The sequence below is a fragment of the Cyprinodon tularosa genome, unplaced genomic scaffold, assembly GCF_016077235.1.
Source record: "Cyprinodon tularosa strain WSP-4 unplaced genomic scaffold, ASM1607723v1 ctg479, whole genome shotgun sequence".
In the NCBI taxonomy this organism is placed as follows: domain Eukaryota; kingdom Metazoa; phylum Chordata; class Actinopteri; order Cyprinodontiformes; family Cyprinodontidae; genus Cyprinodon; species Cyprinodon tularosa.
The window spans coordinates 489,343-513,847 of record NW_024039206.1 but is presented as its reverse complement, the minus strand read 5'-3'; the positions used below and the strand labels follow the sequence as shown (position 1 = coordinate 513,847).

Below are 24,505 nucleotides of genomic sequence, written 5' to 3'. Positions count from 1 at the left end.
AACCTGACAGCATCCCTCACCGGAGGTGTCCACCAACGGGTTCGAGGGTTGCCGCCATGACAGGCACCAACAACCTTGCGGCCGCAGCTCAGATAAGCCGCCTCGACAAGGGAGGAACGGAACATTGTCCACTCGGACTCAATATCCCCCACCTCCCCCGGGATGTGTTCGAAGTTCTGCCGGAGATGGGAGTTAAAGCTCCGCCTAACAGGGGACTCCGCCAGACGTTCCCAGCAGACCCTCACAACACGTTTGGGCCTGCCAGGTCTGACCGGCATCCTCCCCCACCACCGGAGCCAACTCACCACCAGGTAGTGGTCAGTGGAAAGCTCAGCACCTCTCTTCACCCGAGTGTCCAAGACATACGGCCGCAAGTCCGATGAAACGATGACAAAGTCGATCATCGAACTGCGGCCTAGGGTGTCCTGGTGCCATGTGCACATATGGACACCCTTATGCTTGAACATGGTGTTCGTTATGGACAATCCATGACGAGCACATAAGTCCAACAACAGAACACCACTCGAGTTCAGATCAGGGCAGCCATTCCTCCCAACCACGCCCCTCCAGGTCTCACTGTCATTGCCCACGTGAGCGTTGAAGTCTCCCAGCAGAACAAGGGAGTCCCCAGGAGGGGCACCCTCCAGTACCCCCTCTAAGGACTCCAAGAAGGGTGGGTAATCTGAACTGTTGTTCGGCCCGTAAGCACAGACAACAGTCAGAACCCGTCCCCCCACCCGTAGGCGGAGGGAGGCTACCCTCTCGTTCACCGGGGTAAACCCCAACGTACAGGCGCCGAGATGGGGGGCAACAAGTATGCCCACTCCTGCCCGGCGCCTCTCACCGTGGGCAACTCCAGAGTGGAAGTATTTCCAGCCCCTCTCAAGGAGACTGGTTCCAGAACCAGAACCATGCGTTGAGGTGAGACCGACTATTTCTAGCCGGAACCTCTCAGCCTCACACACTAGCTCCGGTTCCTTCCCCACCAGCGAGGTGACATTCCACGTCCCAAGAGCCAGCTTCTGCAGCCGAGGATCAGACCGCCAGGGTCCCCTCCCCCGGCCGCCACCCAACACACATTGCACCCGACCCCTATGGCCCCTCTCACGGGTGGTGGGCCCATGTAAGGGGGGACCCATGTTTCCTCTTCGGGCTGAGCCCGGCCGGGCCCCATGGGTAAAAGCCCGGCCACCAGGCGCTCGCCATCGTGCCCCCCCTCCAGGCCTGGCTCCAGAGTGGGGCCCCGGTGACCCGCGTCCGGGCGAGGGAACGCTGGATCCAAATATTGTACTCATCATAAGGGTCTTTGGTTTCACTATAGCTCTGGTGAAATTCAATGGTGAAGTCCTCTGGAAATCTTCAATAATTGTTGTTGATTGCAGATGTGTCTAGTAGTTCCCATTGATTTAGCTTGTAAAGCGGGGAGAATGGCGCTAGGCTTACTGCACAGTGACGTCACTGCTGGAAGATGGCAGGAGGGAGGGGCTACTATATTTGGGCAAAAATGGCCGCTCCCAGACTAGCTGAAAAGTATTGTTTTTATTTTTTTACTGATTAACACTAAATTGATCAGCAAATATCACCGTGAATGTATTAGTTTTAGGTATTGATAATGAGCCATTGATTATTTTGATCCTTGCTGACCGGACTTTTCCATTAAATTGGATCAGCCAGCCCAGGTATCGGTTTCAGATTGCATCTGGAAAAAACGGGATTGGTGCATCTCTAGTGCAAAGTATATCCGATGACAAGATTAACTGTTTACCGTTTGTTGACTTGTCTGTTGAAATGGGAAGAATGAGCTCAGCAGATGCAACCTAACAACTTTAAAACAACAAAGCTTGTGTACAAACAAGAACACACACTTTAATATCAATGGTAAGCATTTTTGATCAAAATAAAAAAATGTTTTTATTAAATTAAGTTATGAAGGGCACACTAACCTAAAACTTTTTTTGTAAAACATTGATGCGTCTCACTAAAGAGGAAAGGAAAAGTGCCTTGCAGTAGAACTTTAGATTATTATAATCCAGATTGTCTCTAATTCAAAATAATCTCCAATAAACCAAAGTCAAGGTATTCATCATCATCATCATCATCATCATCATCATCATCATCATCATCATCATCATCATCATCATCATCATCATCATCATCATCATCATCACACCTCTGTGTTGTAACCCAGCACCAGAGACTTCTCCCTCGGTCCCAGGGAACACGGAGCCTCCACCTATCGGAGGCTGCGGCCTCCTCTCTGATCTCTCGGTGGCCGCGCGCATTGGACGCCCTGCGCGTCAGTCGCGTGGAGTGGGAGGAGCTGGGCGGAGGGGGTTGGAGGGAGGAGTGGCGCCTGAAAGGCGGCGCGTCTGTCTGTCAGTTGTGTTGCCGTCCTCGTCAAAAGTCGGCTGTTGTTTCTGAGGCTGAGATCAGGCTGACCCTGGGGCTGCAAACAGTCCGCAGAGACGCACCGCCGGCTCGGTCCTACCGGCTCCCGCGGCACCGGTCCTCTCCACACCCTGACACCGCCGCGTTCCGGGCACAGAGCGGCGCGGCTCCGGGTAGCCCAGTTAACCCGGTAGAAGACGCTGGATTCGAAGATTTGCTTTTCCTGTCACAGATGCTCGCCTGGAGCGCGCAAAGGAGGCTTTACGCGTCTGAATGAGCTGTTCCAGGGAGCCAGGCTGGGCTGCAGACTGCGCGACTTGTTGCGCTTCTTCCGGGCTGCGCTTCCATCCCAGGGCCGAACCTGCATGTGATGCTCGGGTTGGAGGGGAGTAGGATGTGCCGTGGAGCGCGCGCACAAACAGCCTAAAGTCACGTTTCTCCGGAACTATGAAGTCCGCCACATAAATACGCGAGTTTGGAGAGCAGTTTGCGCCCCGCTTTATAATGGCACCACTCCACCACAATAGCAAACTTTCTTCAGGTCCATTCCCGTAAAGTGCTGAAATTCTTCCGAACTGAGCCTCTTTCCTTCTGGCTGCCGACATGTCTGAGCGCGATGGATGCGGAGACGGGCTGTGCGGAGACTCCGCGCCGGATTTCATCCCGCCGAGAGCGTCCCGCGGCCGGCGCAGCGGGGTCATCCTCCCTGGAGGTGGAGGCGGTCAGGACTCAGACACCATCCTGCTGGAGTCGGTGAAGGCAGCTCCGCGCCGCAGCAGCATCATTAAGGTACCCAAACAGTCTCCTTCTCTCACAGCTGCTTTGGAAAACGATGAGCTTCATTTTTAATAAGGAGAACAGGAGTGGAGAAAGCGGAGACACTTCATCCATGCAGGGACGCGCTTCCTTTCAGGAGATGCTTAGCTTGAGGTGAACTTTATAGGTCAGGGATGCCCAAAATCGTTCCTGGATGGCCGCTGTCCTGCAGGTTTTAGAGGTTTCCCTGCTTTAGCACAGCTGAGGCTTTTCCTGAAATGCAAACATCACAATCAGCTGTGCTGGAGCAGGGAAACCTCTAAAGTCTGCAGGACAGCGGCCCTTGAGGACCCGCCTGCCTGTTATAGGTCAAATGGCCAGTTCAGGCGCATAATTTTAACCTCCATCATCACTTTGATTTTCTTGTCTAATTAGTGTCAAAGCAGTCAGACCAGATTCTTGGTTAATTGCTGAGCCAAGAAAGATGTAGGCATAACTTAAGGTTTGTCTGAGGCAGGCATCCCCAAAGTCAGCTGTCCTGCAGGTTTTGGGTGTCAAACAGGGTCCAGAAAGGGCTGCAGGTTTTCTTTCCAACCAAGCAATAGCACACCAGACTCCTCATCTCATCAAGTCATCATGTTCAGACTGGAATCCCTCAATGATCAAGGTTGGTTGGAAAGAAAACCTGCAGCCAGACAGCCCTTTCTGGGACCACTTTGACACCCATGTTTTTAAGGTTGCCCTGCTTCAGCACAGCTGATTCTGATGTTTGCATTTCAGGAAAAGCCTGTTAATCAACTATCAATGTAAAGCTGTGCTGGAGCAGGGAAACCTCTAAAACCTGCAGGACCCTCGAGGACCCACTTTGGGGATGCCTGGTATGAAGTGTTTTCTGTCTTTATTTAGGGCTGGAACTCATTCCGAAAGTTTAAAAACATCAGCTCAGATCTGACATTAAAAGTCACCTGTCCTTTGCTTTGCCTGGAGGAGACCCTGAGCTGCTCTCTGACTGTCTGACATCAGTGTCATCACCTGTGCTCAGGTTGCATGTCACCGGGGCCCCGTGCACAGGAGCGGATCATGTTTAGCAGTTCTTTACCTTTCATGTCTGACATGTGCGCTCCATAGAAGTCTCTCCACCTCAGGCGACGTGTCTCATGTGTCACTGAAGCGCTGGAATGTTACATGTATGCATGTAACTGATATCTGCTGCTTTGTACCTGAGCTGGATCAGAGGTGCCGTCTGTAGAGAGCTGGACTCTGGAAATGAGACGTATTTGCTTTACTTTCAATCCTTCAGGTACGGAAGGACTGTTAGACTGACATGATCAAGATTCACTTTTAAAAATGTCTTTTCCTGTCAATAAACAGGAAAAATGTGTGGCATGCATTAACACTTAGAAGAACTAGCTTTTATTCCTATAGTTACTAGAGATCGAGTAATAAAGGGTTTTTATGGCTGATGCTCATTTTTTGACATCATTATGGGGTGATTCTCGAAGCTGATTTATCTTTTTCTGATGCCAATACAAAGAAACCCAAATATCGTCCATCAGGTCTCTGTACAAGCGGAGCAGGAGTTTGGTTCACATGGATGGTACTAAGTCAGACCTGCTCCCAGTGGATGAGGGACTCGGACAGGACCGCTCTCTGTCACAGATCCTGTTTAGAGCCTTTATGGACAAGATTTCTAGGCTCAGCCAGGGGCCGAGGGGCTCTGCTTAGACTTTGACTTGGACAAAGTTTACTGTCATCTTGTATACACAGAGTGAAATGAAATGAAACTTTGATACCAACAGTTTTTTAACAGTGAACGAGCAGCAGCTTAGCATGAACTTTCCCATTTATAAAGTGCAGTAGTGATCAAAACTTAAACAGTGTAGGACAGGAGTAACTAATTAAAAATCAGCGGGGTCCGAATAAAGAAAATCATCAACCAGTAAAGGTCCAGAGACATTTTAAATTAAAATATGTTACTTTCAACATTGAATTTTTAAATAAAAAATAATAGAAAATGTTTCCATTTTAAAATCTAAAGTATTTTTGAAGTAGAGAACAACAATCGTTCAGTTTGGTTTATAGATAATTTCCTGATTCCTATATTTTCTCAAACCCCTGAACTGATCGTTTGTTATTTTCTTTCTTTTTTCTGTCTTAATGTTGGCAGTGGGCTTTAGGCTGCCCTGCAAGGCTTTAAACCTGGGTTTAACCGGAGACTAAGCCATTCTCAAGCACATATCAAGGAGCTCATTTTGAGCCTGGATCCAGATTTATTGTTGATTCTGTTCATGGTGGAGAATCCTGCTTCACAGCAGCAGGTTGAGCCAAACATCCTCTAAATGTTCAGGGTCATCTTTGAGCACGCCATTTCACTTTTCTTTCACCAGTTCACCACAGTTCTTCCAGCAGTCCACACTTTCTCTGCTCTCTTTTTCTCATGGTCTTCTCCTTCTTTCCAATCGCCCTGCTTGCCACAGGTTTGCCTGCTGTGTCTAAAAGTAGCAGCAGCAGCAACTCAGACTGACAGCTCATTGGCTCATTTGGATCACGCGCAGCCTGGAGCCGGACGCTCCCCAGGGCTTTACCGTATTAACAGGAGAAGAGGCGCAAGTGAAATTAGAAACTGCCGTCGGACAACATGCGGTAATTTATAAATGTTTTAAATCAGGTTGGGTCCAGATTAGCCAGCAGTAGGGCCGTGATGTTGGAGATACATGATGCCGAGGCATTGATGTGGAAGGTTCACAGCAGTGAAAAATAAATAAATAGACATACTGCAAAATACAAAAGAGACATGAAGTTGAATTCTATTTTGAAGATGCCAGTAAGATGTTTACAGTGTGAACCAGCTTGTTTTGTGACTTGCTCAGAGTTTTAAACAGTTCATCAGTGTGATGGCGGTGGGGAAGAAGCTGCTGCAGAACCTGCTGGTCCTGCATTGAATGCTGCACAGCGCTGATGAAGGTTCTCAGTCATCCAGGTCATAGTCATTCTGTAAAAATTCAAAATATCCACTGGACTTGGTTTTCAAGATTTGAAGACGTTTCGCCACCTCTCCAGGAAGCTTTCTCAATTCAAAAGTCATTGACATGTCATGACATTTGAATTGAGAAAGCTTCCTGGAGAGGTGGCGAAACGTCTTCAAATCTTGAAAACCAAGTCCAGTGGATATTTTTTAATTTTTACGAAATGCTGCACAGCCTCTTCCCAGAAGGCAGCAGGGAGAACAGTCCATGGTGGGGGGGTGAGGGGTCATTGATGATGTTATGGGCTAAGGACACGGCTCTGCATTTTCACCAGACTCGCATTAAAAACATTTATTTTCTTCTCAGAACAATAAAGTCTGCTTCTTTTTCCTGTCAGAACATTTTAAACTTCTGGAAAAACAACACATGATTGTAAAGCAGTAAAAAGCTAATTCTGCTCAGCATTAACACTTAGCAGAATTAGCTGTTTTTTAAATTTTTTATAGTTACTAGAGATCGAGTGATACAGGGTTTTTTTTTATGGCTAATGCTAATTTTTCAATTCTTGAACCTGATTTAGCTTTTCTGATAATTTGCAGATGCTGATACAAAAAACCCTAAATGTTGGCCAACAAATATCAGTCTACCTCTAGTTAGGCCTGTAAATGTTCAGGGAATTTCTCTACTAGCTTTTCATGCCTTTTATTCTGAGCATGAAGCTCAAGCTCAGCCAGATTGGACAGACGATGTTTTTTTTAGCATTAACTGTCAGCTGATTCTATGTCATTACTTTGACTAGGCCTTTCTAACACATCACCCTTTGATGTAAACCATCCTCTGGTTGGCTGAAGCATTCTCACAACATGATGCTGCCACTACCGTGCTACAATGTGGAAAGGATGTGTTGAAGTTCGTCATATGGAACAAAAATAATGTAGCTATATTTTAAAATTGAATGGTTATACATGAAATTTTACCTCGGTATCTTTTTCTTTCCATAATGTAATTATAGGAAGACAGCAGTGAATTGAAGCTTTGTCCCTCTTGTCCTTAAGGGACGGCCATGTTAATATAATCAATATAGTCTCACCTATATCTTTTGAAAAACTTTCCTTATTTAAAGGAATCTCCACATTTACCACATCCCTAATTGCATTGGCTAATTTTTCAGCTTCTTTTTTCTACATTTGGAGCTATTAAAGCAAGGATTGGAAAATGCACGCCGCACTTTTCAGGTTTTATGTTTTGTAAGCTTATCTACCCTACTTTGTGCAGGTTTGTCACAGAGGAGTCTAATAATATGCTGCAGATACTGATGTTTGTGGTTATATTTTGGCTTAAAGTAAAAGATTTTAAGGGTTTAGCTTTTTAGCAGTATGATTATGTCTAATTAATATGATATTTACCTGGTCAGTTGTTCATCTTGTCTGCCATGAGCTGTTTTCCTCAAGCTTCTACTGTCTGAAGTAACATTTCTGGAAATGTGGGTAAAATAAATGATGTTTTTTCTATTAAACTCATTGGATATTACTAGATGAGGTTTTTGTTGCTTTAAAAGCTGCTAACAGGGGAGCATATGGCGTGGCGACCGAGGTTTACGACCTTCCGGCCTGTTTCCCACCTGACGCCATCAGGTCAGTCTGGGTGCTCCCTGAGCAGTGAACCTGCAGACGTAGGTGAGCGGGCCTGTGTCCACGCCGTGCTCTTGGGGGTTGACATTCGGTCCCGTCTGCAGGAGCCAGCTGATCACAGCTCAGATACGGAGGGATGGAGGCGACAGTCGTTATGAAACGCATCACAGCCGAAGCTCTAAGATCAACGGAAACCCGTCGGGGTGCAAAGGGATGACGATTGATGCCAGTGAGCTGAAATTAGGCCGCTGGATTAATCTGAGTTTGAAGGAAAACTCTAAAACGTCTCCTGCTCAAGATTTAAAACCTGATATCGCTCAGTTATTTCTGAATAATATTTCTCTATTATAAAGTGAAAATAATGTAAGACTCAATAGAAAAAAAGAGAAATTAAAGATATTAAATGAAAAAATATCATTTGAAAAAAATTGAAAAGGGTAAAAAAATAAATGTTTGAAAGAATAAATCTGAATAATTCAAAAGACGACTCTGTCAGGTAAATTCACCAAAGGCTGCATTCTTCGCCTGACTCTCCACTAACAATGAAATATCACAATTATAACCAAACTTCCTAATTGTTACGGGCACCAAAATGTTGATTTGCCTGTTTCCACGAATCTCTAGTTATTCACTGGATTGCTGTTTGCCTGAAAAAAGTGAAGCCATCGGTCGCCATATTGGTACTCCCCAAAATACCTACATGTGTAGCATTTGACTGCAAAAACAAGCAGTTTGCCGGCTGTGGGAAAAAGTTCTGAGGTAATTTCCCAGTCAGTGGAGGATCTAACCAGTAAATCCATCTATACGCCGATGGATCCTATAGTATAGTCTGTAGCTTAACATTAGTCTGGCTATCTTAGACCAAAAAGTAGAGTAAATAGAAACTAATTCACTGTTAAATTTCAATTAAGTAATTCTTTATTAAGTGGAGGACAGCATCAGTATATGGCATCATGCATGCACAATTTGCAAATAGGAAAAATAATAAAGCATTAAAAGACATGTACTTGTAATTCAGTCTTAAAGTAAAAGTTTGTAATTATATGTAATATGTTATGACAATAATGCCATCAATACATGTATATTTATCACGTTTAGCACATCTGTGTTATTATGCTCCATTAACACATTAATTATGTTGTGATGGATTTGTATAATATCTTATATTTCATGATTTAAAGACTTCATTGTGACTATGTGATGGGCCGATTTTTTTAAAATTCTAAGTTAAAGTGAATCTACTGATGCTCTGAAACAGCCAGTCTGTGTCAAACTGATGAATTTATCTTTATTTTAAAAGTCTTAATTCCCCCTGAAAATGAGAACATCATCGTTGTTCGATGCTGTAGCTCACAGATTGTTTACATTGCGACTGGTCTAACTAGGGAGTACCAATATGGCGGCCGGTGGCTTCACTTCAACCCCGTACCAACGGGAAATCAGCAATCCAGTGAATAAACAGACTCCAGTTCTTGTTTTCCTTTAGAGAGCAGTAGTACCGTAGATCGCCAGTAGGAGTGGAGGAACCGTGCTAGCGTAGTGTGTAAATGGTTGGTTGCAACCCGGCACGGATCGGTTTTCAGAGGGTCGTGTGACTGGGGTAAATGTTTAAGTAACAGAAAACAGAAAGTACAGCGAAATACGTTCGTCTTTGCTTGTTTTATCATCCTCTTCCACCAACAACAATTGTTTATTAATGGGTGAAATGCATAAGGCTAAACAAGTTTGTCCTCTTTCTGCTTCCGTACTCAAAGATTGCAACATGGCATCTTCCATTTTGTGTCCCTCCACCTTTGTATTTATAAGCTACTCTTTCTAAGTGATGGGAATGCTTTCATTTCTAATGGGACAGAATTTGTATTTATGACAGAAATTCTTCATTTTTGCCAACAAAAGCAGGATTAGCAACACTGTCCCTTTAAGAATCATTCTTTCTACTTAAAAGCCAATACATTTTTGTCAAGATTTACAGGGGATCTGGTTTGTTGCATGTGTGAGACAATTAGTTGTAGTTTGAACTGCCAAAGTTTAACATAATGTATGATTAATCTGTGCTTTTTGGACAATAAAAGACTATTAAAGCACTAGTACACCAGTTAATTACAGTTAGGAAATTGGCGTTTTTGAAGATTTTTTATTTTTTGGAGCAGTCTGACCACCAGGGGTCCAATTAGTTTACCCTTACCTCATGCTGAATGTGCTTTGCAAGTCTGAAGTGAGTGTAAAGATGTCGTGTTTTATATGAGAGACAAACGCAAAGCGACACAAGTGGACAAAAGAGAGACTCTGAAGAGCCAGAGATGAAGAGGCCGCTTCTCTCTGTCCGACCAGATGGCTCTGATGTGAGGTGGGGCTCCAGGGGGCCGTTTGTTAATTGCCATTGGCAGTGGTGTGATTGGTCTGTTATTGATGCCTCAGATACTTGGTGGTGGTGGGGGGGGGGCTGCTGGTTTCTAAAGCAGGATTTATGATGCTTGAGTTTATCTGATGATTAACCTATTTTTACCCTTCCAGCTTAAATCCTGTTGGTTTGAACCTTTTAATTCAGTCCCACACAATAAGGACGGCAGACGTCTGCTTTAGTAATAAAAGGACTTGTCTTTAAATGTACATGTAGGTATTTTGTTTACAACTTTGTTTTTTCTTTCAGGGCTTTTTGTTGCTCCCAATAGTTCCTTTGTTGATAATTATCCACATTAAAAACATGAAAAAAAGAACCGAAGCAACATAAAGATGTCATGGAGAACTGATGTAAATAATAAACACTATTATTGCCTCAAATGTTACAGCATTTCTTCAGCTTTGTCTAGTGAGGATGAGGAAGAAGGAGCCGTCTGCAGGCAGTAACAAAGGCTACGTTCACACAGAAGGCCTTGATGCTCGATTACGATTTTTTTGTGAAATCCAATTTTTTGCGTTGCCGTTCACATTTCCAAATATATGCGACTTGTATGTGATCTCCTGTGTGAACTGCGTTCATACAACCTAAGTGTCCCGCATGCGCAGTAGAAGACGCAATGATGTCACAAGCCAGCATGCTTCGTGTTTACGGGAGTAAACATGGATGTTAGTGCCGCAGCGCATCTTTCCTAACCTTAAGAACACAACCTTTTCAAGATGGTTAAACCGAAATACAGCTCTCCGCATTATCGTCCGCCATTGTTGTTGTTTTTCTTCCCGCTTCTGCGAAGCAAGACGCAGAATGGTGACCTTTGTTGAGTGTTATATAATGACGTTCAGGTCGGATGAATGCGATCTGCCCGTTCAGACATAGGTCACATTTAAAAAGATCGGATTTGTATCGGATTCAGGACCACAGAGCGAAGTGGCCTGGATCGCATTGGAAAAAATCGGATTTGTGTTGTTTAGACATGAAAAGATCAGATCCAGGTCGCATTTGGGCAAAAAAATCAGATTTGGGTCACTTCAGGCTGCAGTGTGAACGTAGCCTTGGAGACCTAACAGACCGGCACCAAACTCAGAGATTTAAAAGCACTCTGTGGCCATGATGGGTTGCCTGTAATGATATTTTGTGGGAAAATGCCATTAAGAAGCTTAAACTGTGGCTTCTTTGAGAGCGATGTTATCTCTAGCTTGGTCCTGATCGCTGTAGGTACCAGATCTGCTCGGGCCCTGTGCATGCCAGTCACATGATTGGCTGAACACTGCCAAATGACCTAGAACATTGTGGTTGCCTAGACTATGATAATAACATCATGCAGCGTCAGTGTAGTGTTATGCTACGTTCAGACTGCAAGCAGCAGAGGCAGCAAAAATGCGAAAAATGCTGCTTCATTTTTTATGCTTGTACAAAATTTAGTTCTGACGCGCGGCTGAAGCATCTTTGCTGCTCTAGCTGCGCGGTGGTAAAGTGGGTCTGATGCGCGGTGGGCGGAGCTACTCTATCCTTTCTCTGCCTGGAACAATGGCAGCTATATTAGCTGTGATCAGCGGGTAAAAAGTAGTTAGAATCTCTGTTGAAGTGAGAAAGTCCTCCTGAAAACATGGTCTGTGCAGTCAGTTCATCCAGATTACCATCCTGCCTTCAAAGATTATTTCTCTGTGGGAGCCGCTCAGACCCCCACATACCGGCGCTGCGCTGTCACTGGGAATCCCCAGCAGCAGCTGCCTCAGGCCCGCTCGCCTCTCCAGGGTTTTCCCCTCCTGTTGGTGGCGGCTGGAAGTAGATGTTAGCGTTTTTCAGGTCTGTGCTACAAACTGCAGGCAGCAGGATAATAAAAGCCAACATATTCTGCCGGTGTAGGTACCAGATTGACTCGGGCTGCCAGATTGACTCGGGGGCCTGCGCCTTTTGATGACGTCACAATACATAATTGTTTTAACGTTTGCACAATTGCGCAAAACATTTTGATTGGTCTGGACAGCTTACTAAAGTAATTATAGCGGGGTGTAGGTTTTATTTGAAAGCGGGATTGCGGTTTGTAAACTGACAATTTTACGAAGAAATTCTCCATGGTCCCTGCGCCTTCCGATGACGTCACCGAATTCGACATGGGCCTCGCGCCTCCCGATGACGTCACATTATGGCAACGCCACTCAAACAAACTACATTGAGCCCGCGGTCTGCATTTGTAACGAGAATAAATTCAGGAGAATGAAGCTAAAGGGATACAAAAAATAAACTTGTAATATTACAAAAACAAAAATACTACGAATACAAAGTATATTCAGAGATTAAAGTCCCTCTGATACTGTTTAATTGACTGAGAAACTGCAGATTTGCCACATTTAAGATGGCGGACGCTCTGACGCATCTCAGCAAATAAAATAGATTTGTGACAAATAGAGACCGCGGGCGCAATGTAGTTTGTTTGAGTGGAGTTGCCATATCGTTACGAGTGGCGTTGCCATATAGTGACGGGCGGAGTTGCCATATTATGACGTCATCAAAAGGCGCAGGCCCCCGAGTAAATCTGGTACCTACACCGGCAGGTTTCTACATTTTTAGTTAATTTAGGCGTTAATAAACTGTTTCAGAGGAGTGATCATAGCGCTCTGCATCAGCAGTGCTGTGTCTGACTCCCTGCCAGAACGCAGTACTTTCCTTCAAGACTGACGATCGTTTTCTACTTTCGGCTACTTTAGATCGCCGATGAAATGTGAAATAATAGCAAATATAGGTAATAATATGTTGAAACTCCAAAAGAGTTTTGATCCTTAAGAAATGGGTGCAATACAGTTTGTTTGAGTGGAGTTACCATATGATGACGTCATAAAAAAGGCGAGCAGATCTGGTACCTACACAGGCGTCGTTGACGTCCGTCGATGCTCGTGTTTCTCTTAACATCTGTGTCTCTGGGAGGCTGTACAGGAGCTGTATGTTAAATCTAAGATTATCTGCATTTACTTTTTGTCATGATGGGTTTCTAAGAGAGTAAGCCCAAGATGCAGAACACACACGGAGACTCGGGTAAAAGTCCAAAGAGTTTAATAAAGGCACAAGCACATGGGTAATAAGTGGAAAACAGTTCAGGCAGGTGGCTGGTTCACAGGGGTCTGAGCAGGGAAAGGGGGATGGCTGGTAGCTGAGCTTCCAGCTCACTGCAGGGAGACAACAGGGGAAATCCACATGGGAACCTCTTGGGAAAACTCCACAGGGAAGTCAACAGTTAGCATCCATGAAGGATTCTTGGGTTGGCTCACCAGGGCAGATTAGCAGGTTAGCTTTCCTAGAGCGTCAGGCTTGAGACTGGCTTCCTAAGATGCAACTCTCCCAGAGCTGCAGGCCAGAGACAGGTTGCCAGAGAGACAGTTCTTCCTGAGCTTAACAGGGAAACAGGAGGTTAAGCTCATCCAGAGCTTCACGAGGAGACAGGAGGTTAAGCTCATCCAGAGCTTTCACAAGGAGACAGGAGGTTAAGCTCATCCAGAGCTTTCACGAAGAGACAGGAGGTTAAGCTCATCCAGAGCTTTCAAGAAGAGACAGGATTCCTGTGAGGCAGAGACAAGGAAGAATTAGAATCTGATCTCACAATAGAGATAACAAAGATTCATCTGTAACAGAGGCTCGGGAAGCTAACCAACTAAGATCAACACTGCGGCGTGGGATCAAGGTCTGAAGGCAGCTTAAATACTGAGGTCTTCTGATAAGAGGATTAGGAACAGGTGTGCAGGAAGGTTCCAGCTCCAGAAGACCCACAGCGCATCCTGCTGGAGAAAGAGGGTAATCTCCAGATCCCCACAGTAACTCCAAACCTAAGGGAAAAACAAAGAGAGCAGAAGAGGATCCTCGGCGCCCTCTGGTGGGCAAGCCTGAGGATCCCAACACTTTTCAAAGTGATTTTCAGGCCTTTAAAAGTTAATTGAAGTCAACATGACGGTTTGATGCAGTTTGGACTTTTTTTCTGTTTGTGGATGAGCCACATAGAGATTTCCTGGCTTAAAATGCCAGAGTTCATGTTTTGATCAGAATGTCAGCAAACTTTATGCTCTGTGGTTTCCTTCATGCTTTGGCTGCTGTCTCTTCTGTCTCAGCCATGGAATGGACGGTGGTTCATCTTTATAAAGCACCTTTAAGATATTCCTGAAATGAAGGTTAAGATGCGGCTGTTTTATCAGGCTGGGATTTCGTTCGGCCGAGGCGATACAAGCCTCACCTGTTTACCGTCATACATCCCGGCCACTTGAGGCACGTGGCTGGATCTTCATCTTAGGTTCAGACAGGAAGTCCGTATTTAATTAAAAGTTGTATATAATTTGATACTTTTCCACTTATGTAATTAATGTGAAGTTATTTTAAGTTAGTTGTAGATTTGAAAAGTGGTTTTCATTTAATTGTGAATTGGATTGGATCTTTTTTGTGACCTCAAACTGCTGGAAGGTGTTTAATAATGTGTTTAATACTGTCATAAATCTGCACAAAGAATAACTCTTTACCTGTCAGCTTGATTTGGGATAAATGCATCATGTTTGTAGGACAAAAAATAAATTAAAAAAGCAAAAAAAAAACTTAACACATATCCACGTAGATGTAAAATTCCCATTTGCTCAGATGCTCCACCTATAAGATGCTCTGAGAAGACCGGAGCAGGTTGCTGTTGTGAGGTGGAAGGTAATTCTTGTTTCTGTTGACACTTTCACACGGTGGATTGAAAACTACCCCCACTAAATCTTTTAATAATGGAGAAACATTAGAGTGAAGCTGAGAGACTGTAGATTAAACAATCCAGAGAGAAGCAGGAAGGATGTTTTTACTTTTTGGGAGAATAAAATCCCAGACGAAGACATTATATGATTTTGATTTAAGTCTGTTCAATATGATCACATTAGTTCAGGACATGCAACAGGCAGATAATATTAGGATGTAATAAACTCACACATCATTAATGATAATTAACCCAACAGTTCCTTCCTGTGTTCTTGTTACTGTTTTGCCAATAAACACAAATTTGACATATTGTGTAATGATCTCAGACTGTTGGACCCAGAGTTCGAGGTGAGACAGGCAGTGGGAAAGTTCAAAGCGTTTATTATAAACAAACAGGGCTGCTCGTCTGCTGCGGGCGGATCTCTGCAGGGATGGGAAAATACAGGTCAGTGAGTGGATGAGGAGCTGATCACGACTTGGAGCAAAGTCACTGACCTGATTCAAAGTTCAGTCCGTTCGCGGAGAACGACAGAATCCAGGAGGGAGGTTTGACCGCAGATGCGGCGGGCGACGCCCCCAGAGTTCCTAGAGAGCGAGCAGCAGACGCTGAGCAGCAACAGAGTCCAGAAGGGAAATCCAAGGCCGAAGTCAGGAGACAGTTCCAGGTTCAGAAGCCGGTAGAATCCAGGACCAGATGCGACAAACAGAGCAGACAGGGACAAGGCAAAAACTCGAGATCCACAGGGCAGAAACTGGTCAAAATCAGGAAAACAGACTAAAGATTGTTAGGAAACGTCTCACCAAAACACACGAATAACCTGGCGCTGATGGGAGGCGAACACACAACTTAAATAGCAGAGGAACCAGGTGGAAATGATCGGCGTTAATCAGCCGCAGAACCAATTAGACAGGGGAGCAATGAGCAAAGGAAAAAACCAAAGATCATGACATATTGTCAGGAAAGGAATCGTTTCTTTGTCTAAAAACAGCAGTTTATCGTCTCTGTGGTTCCAGATAACCTCCCCTTTAAACATCAATGGCATCCTTGTCCATTTTAGAAGGCATTAGTGGCGCCGATGCCATTGTTTGGCCCCGATACCCGATACCGATACCTGGCTATGCAGTATCGGCTGATACCGATACCATACCGATCATCTGTTTGAAATTAGGGCTGGGCGATAATTCAATAACGATATATATCGATCGATAGACGTGTGGCGCAATAGAAAAAAAGAGGGTCGATAAAAGTTTGATAAAAAAGAAACGCAGTTTTCCTTCCTTCTCATTGTAGCCTAGCATGTATGGTTTATGCTAGTCACTGCTTCCTCCCAACCAATCACAATCGCGGACCCAGGCACGCCGTCACCAAGCGCCGTCCTCTCAAACCACAACACAGAGCACATGAAGATGTCGCAGCAAGGAGAGGCGGAGGAAATTGTTCCAAAGAAGGGTTTTTGTAGTTCGGCAGTCTGGCAGTATTTCGGTCATGGCAAGTCGGACAAAAAACAAACCACAGTCATCTGGAAAATGTGTCGGGAACCAGTGAAAACCAAGTCTGATAACGAAACCAACTTTTTTTTTTTTATCATCTCAGCCGCTCACACCCGCAGGAGTACGAGCTGTGTAGGCCCCGGCGCGGCTCTCCTCCGAGGAATCTTCGGGAATTTCTGGAAAATATATATATATTTTCAGTTCTGGGCAGTTTCCCATGTAGTTCTAACAATTGAGAGAAAAATGCTGAGGGGCCAGAAACTTCAAAGTAATAACTCAGGTTAAAGCAGAAAACGGGGGCGGCGGCGGGGGGGCATTTATTTATTTGTTATATTTATTTTGGTCACTTTAGTTTATTCTTTGTCAGTATTTAATAACATAACTCAGGACTCTTAAGTTATTTTTCTTTAAAACAATTCTGTTATGGTTGAAAAAGTTGGTTAAATAAAGATTTAATTCGAAGTCTGTGTTTGTGTTTTTTATTAAAATTAAATCATTTAGCAATATTATAAAAAGTCCAGGCAGAGCTGCACATAAAATATGGTTTCAAATCTTTTCAATAATTATCGATATCGATCAATATGCATTTTTTTTATCGATAAACTTTTTTTCTTTATCGCCCAGCCCTATTTGAAATTAATGTGTGTCTATATGAAGAACTGCATTCTACTTGGATGTAAAATAATAATCACCATCATGGTTTGTCCAGCTGCTGCCTTCCTTTGTGAAGCAGGAAAAAGACTAAAACAAAGTGAATCCAGTAGAACTTTTTATTGCCTACCTGAAATGGGTGACAATAGTTAAAGAAACTTTTGGGTCTAAAAATGGTATCGGTGCCCTATTGGTTGGTACTAGCTGCTACCGATACACCATTTTAGTGCTGGATCGGGGCCCCGCCCCATACTGGTATCGGTATCGGTGCAACATTAGAAGGCATGGCATCAAAGACTCTCCTTATGTCTGAATACTGCATTTAAATATTAATTATCTGATTTTAAAGATTCTGTAAATGCCTGTTAAAGATTTACATTTTAAAATTTTTGAAATATACAACTAATAAAACCTGCTTTATGGAGTATGCTGGTGAAGATTCTCAGTCATCCATGTCGGAGTCATTCCGAAAAAGTTAAATAAGTTAGAAAACGAACCACTGGTTCCCATCCAGGAGGCTTTTTCTATTCAGAAAATCTGGATTAACGGTGAGTTCCAGGCTTTATAGAGCAGCCAAAACAAAAGCCTTGTTATGGCTTAGAAAACATGCAAATTGATCCAAAAATACTTTACTGCAGTAATTATTTTTTAGACAACTTTTACTTCAACAGTTTTTATAATTATCTCTACTTTCTACTCCTTTCGTTTTAAAAATAGACTCGTTAGTTTTGCTTCATTTAAGCTCATTTTCATTACATCATAATAATTAGTTTCATCTAGACAATTTCTTTGTGGTTGGACTTGGTGCTGCCCCAACTTGTTGTTCACCACAAACCAAAAGAAATAGTTTTTCCAGATGATGCAAAGTTTAATGTGGAACTGAACTGAAGTCTAAGGAAGTTATCATTTAGAATTACAGAAAAATGTTCATTTAATAGGATAGAGCTGTAAAACTTCTGTCCTTCACATTTTTTTTGCAGTACTTTTACTTTTATACTTGAAGTAGTTTTAAAAATGGTACTTTTACACTTTTATTGGAGTAAAAAGCTGAAGTTGATCCTCTAACTTTTACAAACGTGTTTCACCTGGATCGGTCTTCTGCGCTCACTGGAAAAAACGACCTAGAAAAAGCATTTCCTAAACATTTCCTAAATTAAGTGTATTTACCGTTAATTTGAGTAGTTAATTAGTTTGCCAATGGAATTAGTATTTTTACTCTTAAAATAAGATAATTATGCACTTGAAATAAGCAAATGCGATTGTGTTTTCTTATTTTAAGCATAAATTGTCTTGTTTCTTTGGCAAAATGTCTTTTACCTCCTGAATCCAAGAACAAATGCACTTATTTTAAGGAAAAGTGACTGATCTAGATTTCTATTTTTCCAGTGCTCGTACTGAAGGCACAGCTCACCCGTTTATTGCTAAACACATGCTCACCTGCAGACGTTCTGGAGGAAGCCCGGCCTTAACGCGTTTCGCAGGAAGGCAGGGCGAGGCTGCATGTTGAACGGCTCATGTTTCCACAACAATCCCACATGTGGACGATTAAATCAGGTTTTTCCCCCAAGTGTTCAGCCTTGGAGCTGCTGCATGGATGCACTGATAGCATCTGGAGCTCTGCAGCCAGTCTGGACTTTCTGCTTAACTTCATTTACAGATTTCTATTGTAGTTTTATTTACAATCAGTCTAAAGGGACCAAATATGAATGTCTTTGCTTATAAAAAGAAATAAAAATTATTTGTGGACATTGGCTTTAAACTTTTTAAGACATGTTTTAATATCTCCTTGGGTGCGGCGACCTTTTCTGTCTTGATTATGTTCTGAATGTTAGTGGCATGTTGCTGCTGATCTGATTTTTTGTTGAAGTCGTTCATCTTTTGTTCTCATGATTCAGTCGGGAAAGATTTGTGTCGATTAAGCCCTGAATAACAAGTCGGTCACCTCTTGACCTGTGATGCCTGAAATAACTTCCTCTCCAACTCGTTTAATAAGAACAGTTCAGAGCCTCAGAGAAAACTCTTTTGTATGGACTAAAAGGAGTGGAGCTATAAACCTTTGTAAAACTCTATAAAATATGTTGACAAAACATGCAGAGAGTGTAAGAGTCAGACTCTGGCTTGTTTTCACTCCCTCTGGTTTGTCCTCGTGGTCTCAGATGCGCTTGAATGTCTACCAGATGATGCTTTATCACGTTTAAAGAGTCACTTAGAGAGGAGTTTAATTCATTAGGCGTGGGCCGTTACATTCATTTCAATTGATTTCACAGTTTTTACGTCACAAATAAACACAGCATGGCAGACAGGAGACCAGGGAGAGCAGTGTGGGGTTATTGCTGAATGAAAACACTTCGCAGGACGAGGCTCAGGGGACGCTTTAGCTGGACGTCTCGCTGACAAACGTGTCAGCTTGGCGCGGAGGGACCGTCCCTGTCAGTCTCCGCAAACCGACTGTCGGTGTTCAGCCTCTCTGTGTCACGAGCTTTGAGATGTCCTTCTGTGGCCTGATCCAGCTTATATAAACCCGCTGCTCCGTCAGATGAGCATACCCCGTCAGACCAGCATTCCCATGGTCGATACGCATGCGCAACACGTCAGATTTGTGTTTATCCCTTTAGTTTTGACTTAAACTACCTGGACGAGAGTGTAGCCCTTAAATCATGTACAAAAAAAACAATCTGGAACAAAAGACAAGATCTTATTACTTTTGTAACTTTAAAAATATGTATATATTGATATCAAAAATTATGGTCACAGTAATATCAATAAATGGCCATTTGCCCTAATATATTAAGAAAAAATGTTAAAAGTGCTTCTATAAGAAATTCCTGAAAAACAATTCAATTCAATTCTATTCAGTTTATTTCTATAGCTGCAATTCCCAACATGTCATCTCAGGTCACTTTCCAGTTCTCCAGATCATCCAGTCAGATTGATTCAAAGTTTTCTATCTAAGGAAAACCAGCTGATTGCATCGACTCATTGACTCTTCAGCAATCCCTCACACTAAGCATGCTTGTAGCGACAGTGGAGAGGAAAAACTCCCTTTGAACAGGAAGAAACCTCCAGCAGAACCAGGCTCAGTGTGAGCGGCCATCTGCTGAGGCCCACTGGGGTTCAAGGAGACAGAAGCAGACATAGAAAAAGAAGCATAGATACAAAAGGCAACTGTCAACCAGCTCCACAGGCGGCCCCGTCCAGGAAACACACAGCCAGGCAGACGAGCTCCGAGCCAGCTCCCATGTCAGAGGATGAAGAGAGCACATCCAGTTAGTCACAGTCAGAGAAACAGGACTACACTGAAAAACAGGCAGATCTATTAAAAATTAATTAAGATTAAAAAAGCAAGCTTTGACTGTATTAGTGCAAGAACATAGAAATACAACATTAAATGCGGTCTTTAGACTGAGAAAACTCCTTTTTCTCTAACACTTTCTCTGACATCTCATGGAAGCAGACATAGAAATAGAAGCATAGATACAAAAAGCAGCTGTAAAAGGCGGCCCGTCCATATTCTTTTGCATATTCTTTTAATTCAATTCAATTTAATTCAAAACACTCACAAAGTGAAAGAAACCATTTTTTGTGATATCATAACCTCAGTTTTAATGCTGATACAGGCCCTTACACTTTTTAGTTTTTTAACTTAGCTTATTAGATTTTTAACTTAAACTTTTCCCTTTTGAAGGGCTCATCTAATCGGCTACTGTAAATCCAATGGCTGGATATAGATCTTGTGCTTCTAGAAAAACTACCCTTCCTATAAAGGTGATTACTTTTGGAATGTGGAGGAACATATTAGTTTGCTTTTTGTTGAATTTGTGTTGTTAAACACGAAGGATTTGCAGATTTGACCCTGAATAAAGAAATAAATAAAATATTTGCGATATAAAGGACTTTGGGGTGTTGTGAAACTATCCCACCTTATCTCCTGCGTATTTGCTGCTGAGTTTCAGCTCCCTTCCTTTTTTATTTAATCACAGACTAAGGGTGTGTTCACACTAGTCCTCCGGTTTCCTGAGCTCAACATGAGAATATGTTTAATTTTGGTTCAGTGTCATTTTTTTACTGCAGTGTTCCCATCTCTGTGTGAAGTTCTTCACATCAGGATCTGATCAGGCCAAGTTGTATTTTTGGTACGTTGTGTAAAAAATAAAACTATTAAAAACACATAAAGTAGAGAATTGAAATACAAATGTGATGAATAAAAGTAAAACATCCCAACAAAACCTTGATGTATGAGGATATATATATGTGAGCCATGTCTGGCTTCTTCATGGCGCTCTGAGCTTCTGATTTATTCCACCTCCATAAATTAGAGCCTCATCAGATGGTTTTCTGTGCGTTAACAGCGTTAGCCGCCGTGTCGCATTAGAGCCGACTTAATCTGCCGCCGTTTTCATCGTTTCCGGGTGACTCCTATGGTCTCCATCTGGGTCACTTTGGGGTGTGAACCGTTCAGACTAAAGTCTGATGACCGTAAAAAATAAATATCAGTATAACCAAACAAAACAAAATGTAATTAAGCTTCGAGACCTGCAGTGTGAACGCGCCTAATGGGATCAGAAGGCGGCCCTCAACTGCAGCACTCAGCAAAACCAATTACAGTTAAGCAGAGTTATGTTTAAAAGAGTGAGGTGAGCTTGAAGGTTGGTCTGTGGCCTGACTGCGATGCTGCAGTTCAAACCACATATTTACACACATCTTATAAGACGGAAGCATTTTTCCGTCACTGGCTGACAAGAGGTTTGTCCACGCCGCCGCCAAGGGGGACAAACGGGTCAACTGTCCAAGCCCCAGGACAGAGGGGGGCCCAAAATTGGCACTTTGACCATTAAAAATACAGGCAGAAGTAATTTGTGATAAAGATATTTAATATTAGAGTAACTATATATATATATATATATATATACAGTATATATATATATAGTTATATATGTAATATGTTTTCTTTAAATAAGGGGCCATTAGAACTCCCCCCACCTCAACATACTCAACATTGACCGGGACGGCGAGCTGGAACTTTTGGAAAGTTTGTTTCGCTGCAGTCTGAGAATGTCTGGTTTTCAGAAGTCTAGCACACAGAAAAAAAAAAAAAAAAGGAAGATGATATCAAAGGTTTGAGGAATTTTAGGAGTAAATATAAAAAATTAACTGAGGATGAGGTCCAGGAACGAATTGCAGGAGAATGATGAGTGTTCAGAGGCTGGAAAGAAGCAATGAATTTATCATTTATCATATATAGCATGTATAGCATCTGCTAGCTAGTGTAAGGGAGAAAACACAGAAATACTTGTGCTTTAGCGCCAAAAGGGCAGAAAGGTTGCAGAGGTCTAGGCTCAGGGTGAAAGACCAGGAGAGCCAGCTGAGCTTGGTGGACAGAGAGAAAGGAGGAGAGTGCAGCAGTTCCTCCGTTGCCGCCTCGGGGGGGCGGGGGGAGCGTGTGTTTGAGGAGGAGACGGAGAGCCATCCCTACCGATAACAGAAACAGAGCAGGTGGAGGGGCCTGCAGCCTGATCGGAGAGCCTGAGCAAAGTGGCTCAGAGACGGATGAAGACGTTAATTCCAATGATCCTTCGCTGTGGCCAACAGAAAGGACTGATTCAGATGGAGTGAATGTTTTTAATGGCAAAAAGAGACGGCAAATAAACTGCCAGCAGATTCAGAGGGCAGAGAATCTAAACTATTCCACCTCCCATAATGGAAGGAAACAAATAGTTAGGGACTGGCTGATATACAGCAGGTCGGGGTTGACGTTAAGGATTTTTACCTCTTGCCTTTTGGGCAAGTTTATAAATGTTTATAAATATAGTTCCTAATATTCATTTTTGTATATATATCGAAGAAACATGTTTGTTTTTTTAAATGTTTTTTGTAATTCAGTATTTTTTAAGTTTCCAGGTTCCTGGTGTGTATCTGCATGCGTCAGATAATGAACTCCAGCCTACATTACCGTGTTAACATGCTTTTCAATCCTTCCTGCACATTCTTTTCAAACTAAACTTTGCTTTAAACTGTTGTGTGCTTGGAAAAATATAAACTGTAATGTTAAAAATCTAAAAAAAAACTTGACAGGTTAAAAACTTAAGATAAATCACAAGACAGAAGTCAATGTCACAAATGAATAACTTTTATTTTAGAGTCACGGTATGTTTATACAAGATAATACTATTAATATAATGTGACTTTTCTAGAGAATCATTATGCATAGTTATTTTATTCAGGGTTTCTACAGTCTGACATCATTTCAGAATTCCCTGACTTTTAACTGACTCAGAATTAGTTTTCCCTGACAAAATAAATGCAGCAACAAGACAGTAATAATAACACAACAGGTCACCAATCTAACATGTTTAGCTCTATAACATTTAAATGCACCTCTCCAATGCTTAAGAGAAAAAAATGTAATGAAAATTTTTTTATGTATGACCTGCATCACTGTACAGAAGGCTGCCATATGATAGCGCTTTCTAGCTCGTTTGTCGTTTTGGTAACTACATCAAAATTACCGCTAGGTGGACAAAAATCACGCCATCTGGCAGAAAATCACGCACCTTTTTCAAATCAGAATGTGTACAAAACAACAAACATGGCGCCGGCAACGCTTCTGGGTCGTTTTCAGCAAATGTCTGTGATTTTAAAGTAATTTTGAGTGATAAATAAGTTTTTTTTTGCTAAATTTGTACTCTCCCGACAATAAAAACTACTTGCCCCGGGCGATCGGGCAATGCTTAACATTGAGCCCTGCAGGTGCTTTCTGTTCCCCTATGATGTAGTAGTGGTGTAGAGGGGGGGGGGGCAAAAGGACTGTGTTGTCCTGGGCTCTAGCAAAGCTGTCAGCTAACCTGGTTTGGATCAATCTCTGTCAGAAAAAGGAAAGAGGGAATCCTTTAGAAGTATTCCTTCTTCAATGATTCCATAAATTAAAGCCTGGTTCACACGGCAGGCTAATTACGCTGGTTTCCCAATATGGCCCTGCAGATATTCTGATGAGATAATAATGTGTTCAGACTAGAGTGATCGGGTCTGTTCAGAAAGGCTGCGGGGGCCGTTTGGAGTGTCTCTGCCAGATATCCCACTGTTTGTGGAACGCAGACGAAGGTCGCAGCCTGTTGAACGTGACTGTAGCCAATCAGAAAGCGTCACAGAACCACCTCGCCAGCGTAGCAGGAAGAGCCCCTCCCTGTAACGTCTCCACGCCTTTAATCGAAACCTTTTCTTACTGGAATGTTTTCTCTCTCAAAATGAGCCCACAAAGCTTTTCTTCTGCTTTTTGACCATTTTTATTGACTCTGATCTTCAGAGGTTTTATTAGATCTGAATCAGATCGGACATTTTAGGACATCCTCTGCTCTCATCGAAAACAGGTTTTAAATAAAACAAATAGTCAGGTTTCAGGAAACGACTGAGCTCCTTTGTAAATTCATTAAAATCTTGATTTACATTCATCTTATGGTAATAAAAAAAAATTTAATAGATATGATAATAGTATAATAAAATAACTGAGTAATAATGAC

General features: G+C 42.8%; 1 protein-coding gene across 1 annotated transcript in view; it reads left to right on the top strand.

The window, feature by feature from the left end:
- The first annotated feature begins 2,500 nt into the window (after positions 1–2,500).
- plcl1 (phospholipase C like 1) overlaps positions 2,501–24,505 on the top strand; it is a 210,316-nt gene continuing 188,311 nt past the window's right edge. The window contains exon 1 of the mRNA XM_038301953.1: positions 2,501–3,177. Within this exon, the coding sequence (XP_038157881.1) occupies positions 2,992–3,177 (186 nt within the window). The 5' untranslated portion in view covers positions 2,501–2,991. The remainder of the gene's footprint in view (positions 3,178–24,505) is intronic.